Raw genomic sequence first — 15,670 nt, 5'->3', positions numbered from 1 at the left:
TTTTTTCAACGTTTTTTATTTATTTTTGGGACAGAGAGAGACAGAGCATGAACGGGGGAGGGGCAGAGAGAGAGGGAGACACAGAATCGGAAGCAGGCTCCAGGCTCTGAGCCATCAGCCCAGAGCCTGACGTGGGGCTCGAACTCACGGACCGCGAGATCGCGACCTGGCTGAAGTCGGACGCTCAACCGACTGCGCCACCCAGGCGCCCCACTAGGTCAGTTTTTTAATGGTTATTTTAATATTCTTCATGCTTGAAAAATTCTTCTGACCCTCATAAGCCAAAGTAGCAGAAGGACTATGATGGCTAGAATCTGACTGCTGATTCACTGAGTGAACTTGGGTCAGGTAGATAATCTATTTCTCCTGAAACAGGGCAGGCAAGTTACTGTCCCTGAGCAAAAGCATCAGCATATAGGGACAGTGACTCAGGGCCACCAATTTGAGTGAAGTATCTACATAATCCATTTTTCTCCAAAGCTATAAAAGTAATTGCCCACCCATCTCTGGCGAAGGAGACTATTATCCTTTCTTCACTGTGATTTGGATTCAATTTAGATATCAGCTATATTTATGAGCCCTCAATTCATTAAGCCATGGAGACAAACAGATGGTGCCTTGTAATCAGGCTAAGGGCAAAATGACTTGGAGAGCCTGGAGATCAGTCAACACAAACCTATCTGCAGTGCCATTGAGGATGGCAGTATCTCCCAGAAGAGGCACCTCATTCTCAGGGAATTAGCAGACTGTAAAAATGGCCCTAAATCATTGCTGAGAGATATAGAGTAAGGGGAAGAAGAGAAGCAATCACCATCCAAAGCAGTGGGGGAGAAGGGAGGAGGGTTCTGAAAGGGCGACTGTGTAAATGGTGGGTGATCAAGAGAATTAAGAGGCTACAGGAGTCCACAGCCCCCACCTGGATATTGCAGCCCCAGTAGCTGAAATGCAACCTGCGTCACTGAACTGAGGAACTGACCTCTGCAGAGAGACAACAGTGAGTCATTCAGCCAGTATCTACTGGAGGCTTATGTTCAGGACACCACTAGGTTAGCATTGTGGGCGGTACAAAGATACACGTAACAGAGGCTCTCCTGCCAGGGTGCTTGTAACCCAATGTTCACATGTGACCACAGTACTCAACATCATATCAAGTGCCAGGAAGCAGCTAGGGAGCCACGCAGAAAATTATGTTTATCCCTCCTGGTGGAAAGAGTTGTTTGCCTGGGATAAACAGAAAGCTTTTGCTTCCAGTGATTAATTCTGTTTTTGTATAACCTATTAACATACCTGTGCAAATACAGATCATAAAAATAAGTCAATCTTTTTAGTTATATAGATTATATAAGATTGTAAGTTTTCTAACTTAAAAAATCAAGATATAAAACCGAATATTCTCTACTGAAGGGCATATTTAACAACAAACTATATGGAATGTAAAATTATATAAATTTTTTGAAATGTTTATTTATTTTGAGAGAGCGAGTGCAAGCACGAGCAAGCAGGGGAGAATCTGAAGAATCACAGCATCTGAAGCAGGCTGCCCCTCCCCCACTCACACTCCAGAGCCTGGAGCCTGCTTTGGATTCTGTCTCTCTGCCCCTCCCCACTCTAAAAAATAAATATACATTTAAAAATTTTTTTAAAAAGTTTTCCTGTATAAATAATCCTCTTAACATCACTGCATACAGGAGTCAGGCAAATCTGGGCCAGTTTGGTCAGAGCAGAATACCATGAGAGCAAAGGCAGAGTGCCATCCCTTAGATCTTCCCAGAGCTTCATAGGACTGGCCCCTCGTCGTTCAGTCCTCTGCTCAGATGTCATGGGCTGGATGTGGAGAAAGGAGGAAGTTGTGTCAGGGATTTACCCAGGTTTCATATTTGGTTAATGGGATGGATAGCCGTTCCACCAGCCAAGTCAGGGAATTTAGGAGAAAGTGCAGGCTTATTGGGAGGGGAGTGTCCACAGCAGGGGGAAGGAGGGGAAGAGATGATTAATCCAGCTCACTTATGGACATGTTGTAGAATCTGTGGGATACTGAGGTAGAGATGTCCAACACACAACTGAGTGTAGGGTTCTACAGCTCAGGTAAGAAGTATGGCAGAGAGAGAAGAGAGCATCAGTATACAGATGACAGTAAAAAACCATGAGGGTACATGAGATGATCCCAAGAGGAAAAAAGAGAGTAGATGTCCTTCACTATTATAGTCTCAGTAGTGTGACAGTAACAGAGACCTGTGGGTTGAGCAAAGAGTGATATGGAAATAACACACATATGTTTTTCCTCCTAAACCTGGGAGAGAGAAAATAGAAAAATAACTACAGGAAGGATGAAGGAGCTAGGAAGGGACTTTTTCTATAAGTAGAAGAGTCTTGGGTAGGAGAAGCCCATAACAAGAGAGAGCAAACACAATTACAGATGAGAGAGCAAACAATTGATAGATGAGGTGGCAAGAAATGATGGAATCCAGTACAGGAACTGATTGGTGTTCAGTGGGAGGAAGGCACTCAAGACCAGAAGAAATGACTGAGGTGGATGCAGGTAAGTCCAGATGTGGGAGCAAAGGAAGAGGTAAGAGAAGTTCTCAGTGCTCTCAGTGAAAAGGGTTAGTGGGGATATCAGGGGAATGGAAGGTGAGGCTGAGCAAAGATAAATGAAAAGTGTGACTTAATGGCACAGTTCAGGACATTTAGAGGTCTAGAGAAGAAAAGTGATTTTAGGTTGCATTGCTGGCTAGTGCTTAGGAATATGGCAGCAAGAGGAAGGGGACTGCATTAGAGAGGGGAACTAACATGTATGGAGTGTCTGATATATCCTAAGCACTGTTCTTGGTAAATAGGGTTATTTAGATCTAAATAGGGTTATTTAGATCATACAATGCATCTAAGGAACTTACTAATATCCCCATTTTGTTGATGAAACGTTGAGGTTCCAACAGGCTAAATGACTTGTTTGAGGTCATAATGGTAATAAGCATTCAAGGCAGCATTCAAATCCATGTCTCTCAACTACATGCATGTAGCAGTCCTGGGGACACAGGCCAGTCCCCTTTCCACTCCACCACATTTTCCCCCCTTGGTACTTCTTAAGAAGAATGTTGCTGCCCAAAATAAAATAAAATAAAATAAAATAAAATAAAATAAAATAAAATAAAAGGGGGGGGTGCCTGGGTGGCTCAGTTGGTTAAGCGTCTGACTTCGGCTCAGGTCATGATCTCGTGGTCTGTGAGTTCGAGCCCCGCATTAGGCTCTGTGCTGACAGCTCAGAGCCTAGAGCCTGTTTCAGATTCTGTGTCTCCCTCTTTCTCTCTCCTCCCCCTCTCCTGCTCTGTCTCTCTCTTCTCAAAAATAAACGTTAAAAAAAAAATTAAAAGAAGAATGTTGCTGCCCAGAACAACAATAATATCATCTAGTGCATTGGTGGAAAAATTAATTCAAGACTAAAATGTTTCAAGTATAATATTTTTGTTCACTACAGAAAATATCACTATCTAAACACACAAATCCTACTGCCATACTCGTTACTAATAGAAAAATATTTTACATAGTTGAGTGAAACCAATGATATAAAAGTAGGAGACATTGACTTCCCCCCATGTGGAGAGTTTTGAGATTGCATTTTAGAACTATTCTTCCTAAAGGGCAGAGTGATGGACTAGGTACCTCAGACTTAATGTTCTGGCATATACAATTTGTGAAAAAGAGAAACTATCATACCTGAGCAGAACCTGGTGGCCTGATACGATTAGCAGCTGCTCCTTCTGGGGGGAAAAATAGCATTTCTTATAAAACACTTGATAGACTTAAATAAGCAGTCCAGGAAGGGGCCCAATTACCTTTTGCCACAGAATCTTGGTTTATTTAAAAGTTCCTACCTAGTTTTAAACAAAACTTTTGGGGCACTGGGTTGCTCAGTCAGTTAAGCCTCTGACTTTAGCTCAGGCCATGATCTCATGGTTCCTGGGTTCAAGCCCTGCATCAGGCTCCATGCTGACAGCATGGAGCTGGCTTGGGATCCTCTCTCTGACTCTCCCCCACTCTCTATCAAAATAAATAAATAAACTTTAAAATGTTATTAATGTGCCTGGGAAGTTTACTTTTGTTTAAAACAAACACCTTAAGTAGTATTCCATGAATCTACAAAATGTAAGATGTACAGAGCTGTGACATATTGAGTAGCCCTGCAGGACAGTCCTCTAACATGGATTTTAAGATGGTCTGGGTCCCTGACAATTCTGCCTGAGAACTGCTTTGTAAGAACTATTGTTGCTTCAAAATAGTGGTTCTTGTCAAGGAGGTAGAGGGATGAGGCCACTGCATGTAGCAGCCTTCCATATCCTTAAGACCACAGATACGGCTTCAATACAAATAATATAATGAGCTAAACACTGAATGGGTTTTAACTTTCTGATATTCCCTTTCTAACCATTCTACTACACTATCATCTACCTCAAATATATTCTAACTATTCTGGTCAACATCCTACTCCCAAACCTTCAAGGGCCACCTGATAGAATACTGTGCAACTTCTTTAATTAGCATTTAAAGTCCTTCCCAATGTAGCTTAAGCCTACTTCCCATTATTCTGACTCTCCTTTAGTCACAAATTTTGCCATTTCCCCATTCACTGTCCATGCTAGAGCTACAATCCCATAGTCTACTGCTATTTCTCTGCCCACTGTTTTCTCTTTCTGAAATAGTCTCCCAATTTATTTACAAGCTAGTCATTCTTCAAAGCTTAATCACTCAAACCCCAGTCCCAAGAAGCCTTCTCTGAAACTGCTCGCTCACTGTATCTACCTGAGGCTGTGTTGAAACCACCTATCATAGACTGTTTTTAGTGTTTTTCTGTATCTTTTCATTCTACCTAATCAGACTGTAAATCATCTCAGGAAAAGGACTAGGTCTTTAACTTCTAAATCCAGTACAATACCCAACAAAATATACACACCAAGAAATATAATTGCTGAAGGTGACTTTGAACTCTGGTTTTAAAATTTCTGTAGCTATTACCAATTTTCTCAAAATTTTAGAAAAAAGTCCATAAAGATCACAAAGTAGTTTTAAGAATATAAAAAAGAGTAGTGTAGCTTTAAACTGGGCGTCAGCTTAAATAGACGAGTTTAGAAGCGCATTTCTCTTACAGTAGATACGATCGATCGTGTGTAAACCTCTATTAAGAACATAAGAAGTTACAAAGGCTCTCCAAAGAGCAGAAATTAGCAAATTAGGCAGACACTTCTTGTGCTGTCTTTCCTTCTACAAATTACAAGTAGGTTAGTTTAATGCATGAGAACCCGAATAATTTTTTAAAGTCTTCTGCATCAATTATACTTCTAAATGACAGAGTAAGGAGAATAATACATGATGTACATTTGCTATCAATTAGGTCTGCATGATGAAAGATGTAATGGTTTGTCAGCTGTCACTGCTGTTTTCTTGGAACACAACACGGAAAAAAGTATAACAGAATAACCTCCATTAAAAAATCTTCTGCATTGATTATTTCAGGTATTTATCATTATCATTTACCAAGATCTGGCTTCTATATACCAATCAGAAAGAGATAATTTCTCATACCACTAGGGCAGGGTCTGCCTCTTTCCACACAATGCACAGCACAGGAACTTTTAAAAAGTGCACACTTCTCATGCCAGGCGCTGTACTAACACTCTACCTACATTTTCCTCATTAACCGCACCACTGTTACCCCCATTTTACAAATGAAGAGAGTGAAGTTTTGAGAAGTAAAACCCAAGGTCAAGACTACTTTGTGGCTAGCCTGAGGCTGGCACTCAAGTCTCCCAGATCCCAAATCTCATTCTCTGGAAATGTGCAAAGGAAGCTAACATTCCTTTGATTTGTACAAATCCCCTTCAGGAATGAATACGCTCAGCTCCCTGCTGCTATTAGCCTTTGTAGTTCCAGAATCACGGGGCTTAATGACTTCGGGTTTACCTTCATATTCAAGTCTCTCAGGCTCTTTTGTCATTTTAATTATCCTAAATAAGTCTCTGGTTATCCCCCTTATTTTTGAAACCCTACAATTACTGCATCACTTATGTTTTCATTTAACATCACTGGGCTCCTACTGAGCTGAGCTCAAAGACTGTTCCAGGAAATATGGGCGTGAACCAGACCAAGTATGTGCCTTCAAGTAGCTGAAAGCCAAACCATAATAAAACCAAGGTATGACGTTTTTAATTCAACATATATAACACGAATGTTTCCTACGTGTGTCTTAACTCAATCATGAGACAAAAAGAGTTTCAGAATCCGGAGCTCACGGCACTTGGTTCCTACCTGTGTGATACACAACATGGGCAACCTGTCTCACTTCACGGCAACATTAAGAGATTCTAATTTAGTCACAGATATATTCCCTACGGCACAGTTGACGCTTTGCATCAGCTCGCCAGATACTGGTTATCTATCATACGAACAAACTAGAGGCTCCCTCCCTGGAAGTTCACTGTCACCTCAAGACACTGCCTTCCTCAGAGAAACCTCCCCTGTTCTGGGTCAGACCACCGCTCTAGAGACCCCATGCTTGCAACTAATGGCTGCCCCCCACCAGAGTGCAAGCCCCAAGAAGGGCTCCACGAGAGGCTCCACAGCACGTGTTCGTGGCAGCAGATAACTACTAGACGAGCGGAAAGGATCGAGCGCTCCGTCGCTCCGTCGCCCCGCCGCCGTCGGCGCCCGTGAAAGCCGGAACGTCCTCCCCCGAGCCTCCCAAGAACTGGCTGCGACCGAAGCCCCTCATGCCCGTCCCCGCCAGGCCCGCGCTCGGGATACAGCCTTCGCGGAGTTAGCCGCCGCCGCACGAGGGTAAAAACGCGAGAGAAATCTGAGGTCCCGCCAGCCTAAGAGCCAGGGACGCTGGAGTCCTCGCGTGAACTTCGCACGGCGAACTCTCACCCCTGACGTTATCCCTACGCGAGAGCCGGGGACCCTGAGCCACACGCGCGTCATCCCCAGCCAATCCGGGACCTGCCCCACCCACCGCGCACACGCACGCCCCTGCCGGGACCCTCGCTTGCCGGCCGCTGGTTTCTGATTGGCTAGGATCAGGTGTGGGCGGGACAAAGAGAAGCCGGCTTTACAGCGGGCGTGGGCGAGAGCCTGAAACCGGTTGGAGCTTGACAACCGGCTGGAGTTTAAGAGTTCCTGTCGTTGCAGGCAAGTGAAGCTTGAGGGAGTCTTGGGAGCGGAGGACTGCCGACCGTGGGGAGGGAAGAAGTGGTGCAGCGCTTGGCTGGGCCGAGAGCGCCTTGGGAGTGTTGGGGGCCGCGGGGCTGGGAGGAAGGGGCGATGCCCAGGTTGAACCGGACGAGGTGTAATTGGAAGCTCTCAGGCCCGACCTCGTGGTTCAGGGAAAGTTGGGGGTCCCGAGACAAAGCCTGACGGCCTGTCGGGTGAGGCGATACGGAGCCAACGAGAGGATGAAGCCAAAGCTTGTGGAGTGAATCGTGGCCGAGAGGGAAGACTCGGGGAGAGGCAGTAGTGAGAGACCCATGGAAAGGCCTGGGGCCGACCTCAGGGAGCCGGTAGCTGGAGCAGGGAGCCTTGTGGAGAGTGGGCCCGCGAGGTGGTGAGGAGGAACTGGGAGGGCGAGCGCTCCGGCCCGCAGAGTCCCGACAAGGTCACGGGAAGAGACAGGGGAGGAGGTTCTAAAGGTTGAGAGCGTAAAACCACACGACCTTACCCTTCTTTACGACCCCGTGTTTCCTCCCACCGTTGGCGATCCTCTCTTACGTTAGGGAGGTAAGAAGCCCTCAGGCCCTGTATAAACATCTGTGAAGGAATTTAAATTTCTTCCTGAAAGTTAAGCCTGCCGGTTAGAGATTAGAAAACATAGCGCGGGTTTAGAATTGGGAGCCGCTGAAATGATTCGGCGGTGTTAGTCTCCTTTCTCTTGTTAGTACCGGTGTGGGCAGCAGCTATTTCCCTGTATGGGGTAATCCCCACCGCAGGAATCTGTGCTTCGGGAAGTACCCAGGCACTTTCGAGTATGACCGGTTTAGGTTGAAAAGTTCAGACAGATTGAAGTGGTACCAGGCCCTGGCAGGACAAACATGTTTGAGTCATGTATACCAGGGAATCTCTTACTTCCTTGTGCCCCAGAATCACTTGAAGAGGGCTTCTTAAAATACAGATTCCTTGGGCCCTGCCCCTGACTCAATAACTCAGAATCTCCAGGGTGGGACCTTTGCAGCCATTTTAAACGAGCTGACAGCTGACCGAAGAAAAATCAAAATTTGAAGCCCTTGTTAATAGTTCCTGTGACCAAATGACGGGCTGTGAAGATCCTTCAGTCTGTTACATCATCTCCCTGATGTCTTTTCTAGGTTCCCATGCATTTGGAAAGGTCTTTGGTAGTATCTTAGTAAGTTTAGACAGTAGTGTTTTCGAACTGACTTTGACTATCTGGTCATCAATGGCTCTTTTTGTACCTGTTCAGCTTTTTTGACAGATCTGGGTTCATTGCTATGGGCAGATGAGAAAATTAAAATAAAGGAAAATCTAGAAGTGGTGCTAGTGAAAAAAAAATCTATTCAAAGCACAGTTCAAATTGTTGAAAGAGTCAAGTCACTGGGGAAGGAAGTTCCATTTAATTTTATGCATGACTTGCATATTTTTACAATTCAAAGAAAGAAATGCAAGCTTTTGTTAGGGAATGGATTTTAATATTTTTCAGATTAACTATATTACCAGCATCATAAGATTGATGCTTTGGCAATATATTGTCAATCAGAAGAACTCTGGACTGTGTATCAGGAGATCTGGGTTCTAATTTTACCCTGCCAGAGATGTATTCTTGGTGTTGAGCAGTTCATATAACCCTTCATAACCCTTCTTCCGTGTGTAAAGCTAGGCTTTTGGCATGGATTAATCATCTCGGTGGTTATTCTCAAATTATATCACCCATAGTTATTGATCCTGATACTTTAAAAGTTAGCCATTTTCAATTTATGTGCTGTAAATCATAAATATTTGGGAAACTTTCAGATGAAAATTAGGAAGAGAATTATCAAAATCTTACATGCAAGGAGTGTTATGAATATGTAGTATATTAGAATGTATAAGATGATCTAAAAATGTAATATGAAGTATAGTACAATAAATCTGGTATAAGTGTTGAGTTTTTAATATTCCTCTTTATTTTATCCTCAGATGTGCACACAAGGTGTTCTTGATCAGAGACAGGTTATTATTAGTCACTTAAAGCAAATAGTGACCAAATTATTCCCCCATACCCGTATTCTTACCCTAGGGATTACTTTCTGAAAACCAGATCAAATGTCCTACCCATCTATGACCTTCCATCATAGGTGAGGAATGGAGATCAATGGATTTTCTTCTTTTATGTACAGGAGAGAGACTGCCATCCCCTCTCCTGAAAGAGGGAGACAAAAAACTTTTGCTCCATTGACCTGTTGAACAATTATAGTGATCCAGATGTGAGAGATTAGAGGAAAGATTACTGACTTTCTTGCTTTTAGAGATAATTCCCAAATGACTTCTTAGTTTAGGAATAAATAAGGCAAACGGAAAAAAAATGAATGTATCTGCAAAAGAAGATGCTAGTTTTTAAAAGTGGATTGTGTCATAGAATAGTTTTATAGAATAGGTTCCTGTGGTTGCAAGGAACCAAGCCCCACCCATGTTATCATTTCTTTAATATAAAAATTAAATAAGCACCTGGGTACATACAGTTTGGCATTTTTCTTACCAATTAAACTCTACAAATGTGTATAATTGTTACTGCTTTCACTAAATATTCCTAAATAAAATATACCCGAGAATAACTTTAATTGTTGCAGTATATTATTTTTAAATTTATTCAACAAATATTTCGTGGTATGCTTACTATGTGCAAGTGTGTGAGGCAGTGAAGATAGATATAAGCAGGGCAGGTTAGCCTCCTGACTTCAAGGATTCTAGCAAGAGAAACAGATACTTATAAGAAAGTTTTTATAGAGAAAGCATGAGGTCCTATAGGACTGCATAACCGAAGCAATTATCATAAACTCGGAAAGTCGAAGACTTCCAGTGGCCGTCAGTTAAGAACCTGAGGGGAGCCTGGGTGGCTCGGTTGAGCGTCTGATTCTTGATTTCAGCTCAGGTTGTGATCTCATGTTTTGTGGAACTGAGCCCCCACATCGGCTCTGCATTGAAAGCAGGGAGCCTGCTTGGGATTCTCTCTCTGTCCCTCTCTGGCTCATTCTTTCTCTCTCTCAAAATAAATAAACTTTTTTTTTTTAAAGATTAGAACTCGAAAAATGGGAGGAGTTAGCTAGGAAAAATATCTGAAGGAGATGGAAAGGAAGGAAAAGTGTTAGGCAGAGAAATCAGCTTGTGCAGAGACACTGAGGTGTAGAGAACATCTTTAAGAAATTTAATATGGTTATAATGTGGGATTCCGTTGGCAAGAAAGATGGAAGGAGGATCTGTGATGAGCTGTTAGGCCTTTCAGAAGCTTATAGTTAGTTTTGAAAGCAACAAATAAGCGTATACTGGACTAAAATATAATGTTTAATCTCTCCATCTAGTCCATTTATGTAGTTTCTTGAAGGCCAGTCTCAAATATTTCTCTGAAAGTTCCCAAACCTACTTTATTTAAAAGGTACCACACTCTAAATTCGTTTCTCATTGTCTCTGTTTTGCTCTTGGCAAGTAATCATGCTCTTTCATGTCCCTTAAAAAAAAAAAATCTAATTTTTAACCATTAATTATTTCAGTGTTTGTTTTAACTCTTCACATATACAGTGAGTGTCCTGAACTTAGAGCTTGTTGAACCTTGTATATAATAAAAGCTCAGTAAGTAGGGATTTATTCAATCAGCAGGTGATGGAGTACAAAAAAAGAAGAGAAAGTCTAGTTCCAATCTGAGTTTCCTCCTATTTAGCAGTGTGATGCTGCACAACTCTAGATTAAGGTTTTCTTCTCTGTCAGATGACAGAATTGGACTCTTCCCAATGGGGATGAGGGTTTAGAAAGATGATTTCACTTTTCAAACTAAGCACTACGCCCCCCTCTAGAGTTGGATTTTCTTTGAGGGTCTTACCTACTCTTTACACCCCCTGGAATAGCAAAGTGTTGAGTGAGAGTTATTATTGAAGGGAGTATGGTGCACTTGAAAAACCCAGAAATGAAGGTGAGATGTTATATGGGTAGTGGGATGGGCAGTTGACTTTTGACTTTACTGTAAATGACACTAATCAGAGACTTGCATACTATGTTTGACTCCCTTATTTTATCTTGGGTAAAGTTTACAGGCAATTTAAAATCAGTTCAGTGAAGAAGGAAGTATATATATACTGTGACTAAGGTGAAACTGAATTTGTTACTTTCTCATTGTGATGAAACGCCTATTAAATAGCTTCCTGTGTAAAGGGATATGACTGAAAAAGGGAGAATGGAGTCTTTGGTCTCTGTGGTAATGGAAGTGAATCTTTTTTTTCCTGCCCCCCCTCCCCTATCCATATAATGATCAGGTTAATATCTTGCCTTTTTTGGTACCACTTACAGGGGTAATATAAAAGAAGGTAGAAATTTTTAAGAGGGAGGCCCAGGAAATGTAAGGTATGGAAAGGGAAGTAGAACTGAAGCTTAGGAGATATTCATTCATTAAGAAGATGAATTAAGGGGGTCCTGGGTGGCTCAGTCCATTAGTCATCAGACTCTTGGTTTCAGCTCAGGTTACCATCTCACAGATCTCTGCATCGGGCCCTGCACTGACAACATGGAGCCTGCTTGGGATTCTCTCTCCTTCAGTCTCTGCCCCTCCTCGCTCACTCTCTCCCTCAAAATAAATAAACATTAAAAAAAAGATGAATTAAGAACAGCCCTGGGGGCCATTCAGTTTTTGGCCACTGCAGTTATTCATTTGCTGCAGTGATGGTAGAAATGATAACCCTAAGTAGAAAACTAAAAGGCTATATTATGTTCAATTGAACATAAATTATGCTTAAAAAGAGGCATTTCTAGCAGTTGTATTTAAAATAAAAGCTTTGTCCTAAAAAAAAACAAAAAATAAAAGCTTTGTCCTTAATAATGAACTAAAGTAGAAATTTTGGTTATTCAGACTGTCATTTTTTCCCAAAACAGCCACCATCAATAATAGAGATTACTGTAATAGGTTGGAAACTATTCAGAGGTGAGAACTGAACCAGGTAGCATGTTGGAGTCAGTAAGTCAGTCTCAGTTGAAAGCAGTGAAAATTACACTTAGAAGTGCTTAGTAGGATATTCAACATGTTTTGAAGAAGCAGTAAGGAGTATTGGTTTGGTTTGAGTGAAGTTGTTAAGTTGAAGTTGATTAAGGGTGAAAATAGCCAGAAAATTAATAGCTACTATTTTAATTGACAAAAGTTATTTCAGTTAAAAAAAAGTTTTCACTGTTATCAGTGACGTGGTGCTAAAAAGGAATTGGTTGTGTTGGATAAACATCAAACAGTAGGTGGGAATAACTACAGCCCTCCCTAAAGGTAGCTATGGGTTAAAAATACAGTTAGTTTCTAAAAAATCCTTCTTAAACTTCATGTGGATACACACTAGGTTTTTATGTGGAAACTAAGTATTTTAAGTACATCCAGCCATTCAGTGTTCTAGATCCTTTTAATTGCAGAACCTCTGGAAACTCTCTTTCAGATTCTTCAGTCACTATGTCAACCGGCACAGATGTTTCTCTTTCTTCATATGATGAAGATCAGGGATCTAAACTTATCCGAAAAGCTAGGGAGGCACCGTTTGTTCCCATCGGTAAGCTTGTGATGTTCTAATAATCAGTCTGTTGTAAGCTTTAGCGCAGTAGAAATGTGGTCAGTTCATCAAGCATATCCTGAAAGCATTTATTTTCATATATTTTTTTCATATGTTGTTGAAATATGTAAGACTGGCTTGATAGAACTCTCTATAAAAAGTTCTTCCAGGGGCGCCTGGGTGGCGCAGTCGGTTAAGCGTCCGACTTCAGCCAGGTCACGATCTCGCGGTCCCTGAGTTTGAGCCCCGCGTCGGGCTCTGGGCTGATGGCTCAGAGCCTGGAGCCTGTTTCTGATTCTGTGTCTCCCTCTCTCTCTGCCCCTCCCCCGTTCATGCACTGTCCCTCTCTGTCCCAAAAATAAATAAACGTTGAAAAAAAAAATTAAAAAAAAAAAAAAAGTTCTGTGTGTATTCAGACTTCTTTTATTGACTCTTTCTTATTTCAATGACTGTTTTGGGGGACCTGAAGATCACCCTCAGTCCAGTGATTTGCTAGAAACACTCACAAGACTCAAAAAAACCTCTTATACTCACAGTTATGATTTATTACAGTCTCTGCTGTATTAACTGATTCCCTTCAGGAAGGGAAATAGGACTGAAAGTAAAAGTTCCCTTGACACTCTTAAAGCATCTACTGGCTCCACAGCCCACATTTTGAAGATGATCTTAACTTTCTGAATCTGCTACTATTTTGCTGCCAATTAAGGAGTTTTGGTTTTGAGGGGGGAAAATTAAAAACTCAATTTGTATGTTAATTAATGATCTCATAAAGCATCCTTATAAAAATGGTCAAAAGTACATTGATTGACAGTAAAGTCATTTTGGTTCCCTGCCCCCTTGCATGACATGCTTGTGACGATTGGTTTTACAGGAATGGCAGGGTTCGCAGCAATCGTTGCCTATGGACTATATAAATTGAAGAGCAGGGGAAATACTAAAATGTCTGTTCATCTGATCCACATGCGCGTGGCAGCCCAAGGCTTTGTTGTGGGAGCAATGACTCTTGGTAGGTTCCTACAGGAAATTTTCAAGTTTGTAATTCCCATTAATAGATTTCTTTGTAAATAAAACAAGGCAGCTTGTAGCTGACTTTGAAGTAGTTTGTAAATGTCACTTATATTTATTTTCACATAAAAATTGGATTAATAAAAATAGTTCAAGTAGTGACCTATTTTTACTGTCTGTAATATATCTTACTAATATTTTAAAGAAAAGGTAATTCTGTGCATCACGGAACTTATAATTTCACTGAGGAGTCTAGATATGTATATAGGTTGCCAGTAAGATCCATTATCTGGGAGAGACATATGATTGCTATTTCACTGAATTTTTGACAATAGGAAAGATTTTTATTAATATAAGTATTACATTCTTTTATTGGCTTTACTTGATGTTACGTAGCAAGAGTGACTCCTTTTAAAGTTGTAAGATAAACATTGATTGTTCTTTAAAACAAGTATTTCAATAGTCCGAGCTACCTGGGAAACTATATAAAAGAATTTTAGAAGTGTAAATAGTTTAAGAAGGCAGGAGTGTAAGCAGTTCAGGGTCTTGTTCCCCTTGTAAATATCGCATGGTAGCAGGATGCTACTTTTAGCTATTTTATGAACTGTTTTCAATTTTCTTAATGTCATGGGAAATATTTAAATGCTTAACTAGCATTCTTTTTCTTTAGGTATGGGCTATTCCATGTATAAGGAATTCTGGGCAAAACCTAAACCTTAGAAGACGAGCAGCTGTCTTGGTTTTGTTGGTGGTGCTTGCTCCAGACATCTCATGTTGAATTTATATGTTTATGTTGCAAATAAATGGTTTGAATGGGTCAGACAATAACATGGTAATTTAAATATTGTTTTCCTTTCTTGCAGGCTCAGTTTGCCTGGTAACCAAATTACTAATGACTAGTTAGCTAGGTCATTCCGGAGAGTCAAATTAGCACAAAAGAAATATGTCACTTTTAAATGTACTTGTTAGTGGTAAAACATGCATCTTCTTAAAGCCTTCTGATGAAATGAGTTGTAAAGAGAACAACTTGGCAAACCTGAAGTCCTCCCAGTTGCTGCAGATTATCACATGCTTTTGATGTTATGTAGGAATCCTGTTTAACTTTTTTCTGCCTGTTTTGCAGACTGGTTGAGTACTTCAGTTTTTAGGGCTGGTTGGCTCTTAGACCCCTTTCAGAGCAGTGCATGGAATATGCTTCCCCACAAATGAACATGTGTGTGTGTGTGTTTAAACCAAACCTAAAAAGCTGATAACAGCTGCTTAGAAGTAGTATTTATTTCAGCATCATATGTAAACATGAGCATAACTTAAGTATGGGTCCCAGTTTAGCTTTTTTTATAATTGCAGAATTCTATTTATGCTATTGTATTAGAATAATTTTTAAATGTCATCTTGAAATAGAAATGTGTGTTTTAAGTACTAATTCTAAGGTAAATGAAAAATACTTTTTAAATGTATGAAATTTGTTTATTTTTCTTTGTAAGAATCATAGATGTAACAAATTACCTATGATCGAAGTGATTAGTGATTTATCAGCAAGGTGGTTTGGTCAGACATTATACACAAACTTTGGTATACTTTAGAATGCTTTATTGCACTTGTGGAATTTTCTTGTCTAACCTGAATTTACATTCCATGGTGATAACATGGTAAATGTAGTGTTATTAAAGTAAGTGAACACATCAGTCGTCTTGTATTTCTTTCAGTTTGGAAAAAATAAATCATTCCTCAAAGTAACACAAGGATCAAGTTCCAAGAAAAGAGAGAATGTCTTATACCTTTGGTAGGAACTGTGGTTAAAAAATATTTACTAAATAGGAATAATGGTTTACATTTATTGAACATTTATTATGTGCTTTTCATGTATAATGTCATTTAGGTTTCCTAACAACCCTAAGAGA

The 15,670-nt window shown here is 40.8% G+C and overlaps 1 protein-coding gene and 2 long non-coding RNA genes across 3 annotated transcripts; 2 read left to right on the top strand and 1 right to left on the bottom strand.

The window, feature by feature from the left end:
* Positions 1 to 1,644: 1,644 nt before the first annotated feature.
* On the bottom strand, positions 1,645 to 6,956 carry LOC147577086 (uncharacterized). Its single transcript, XR_015256000.1, has 2 exons — positions 2,895 to 6,956; positions 1,645 to 1,824 (listed from the first exon to the last, which is right to left on the bottom strand). It is a non-coding gene; the product is annotated as an uncharacterized LOC147577086 (long non-coding RNA).
* Positions 5,839 to 12,042, top strand: LOC147577085 (uncharacterized). The gene is made up of 2 exons (XR_015256003.1): positions 5,839 to 9,234; positions 9,579 to 12,042. It is a non-coding gene; the product is annotated as an uncharacterized LOC147577085 (long non-coding RNA).
* A 576-nt stretch (positions 12,043 to 12,618) lies between these two features.
* On the top strand, positions 12,619 to 15,454 carry HIGD1A (HIG1 hypoxia inducible domain family member 1A). Its single transcript, XM_025913051.2, has 3 exons — positions 12,619 to 12,764; positions 13,636 to 13,770; positions 14,440 to 15,454. The coding sequence occupies exons 1-3, from the start codon at positions 12,668 to 12,670 to the stop codon at positions 14,487 to 14,489; spliced, it is 282 nt and encodes a 93-aa protein (XP_025768836.1). The 5' UTR covers positions 12,619 to 12,667; the 3' UTR covers positions 14,490 to 15,454.
* The last annotated feature ends 216 nt before the right edge of the window (positions 15,455 to 15,670 follow it).

This window comes from Puma concolor, chromosome C2 (genome assembly GCF_028749965.1).
Source record: "Puma concolor isolate L17-30 chromosome C2, mPumCon1.1.hap2, whole genome shotgun sequence".
Classification (NCBI taxonomy): Eukaryota; Metazoa; Chordata; class Mammalia; order Carnivora; family Felidae; genus Puma; species Puma concolor.
Note: the sequence above shows the minus strand (reverse complement) of the source record. Positions and strands in the feature narration are given on the sequence as shown.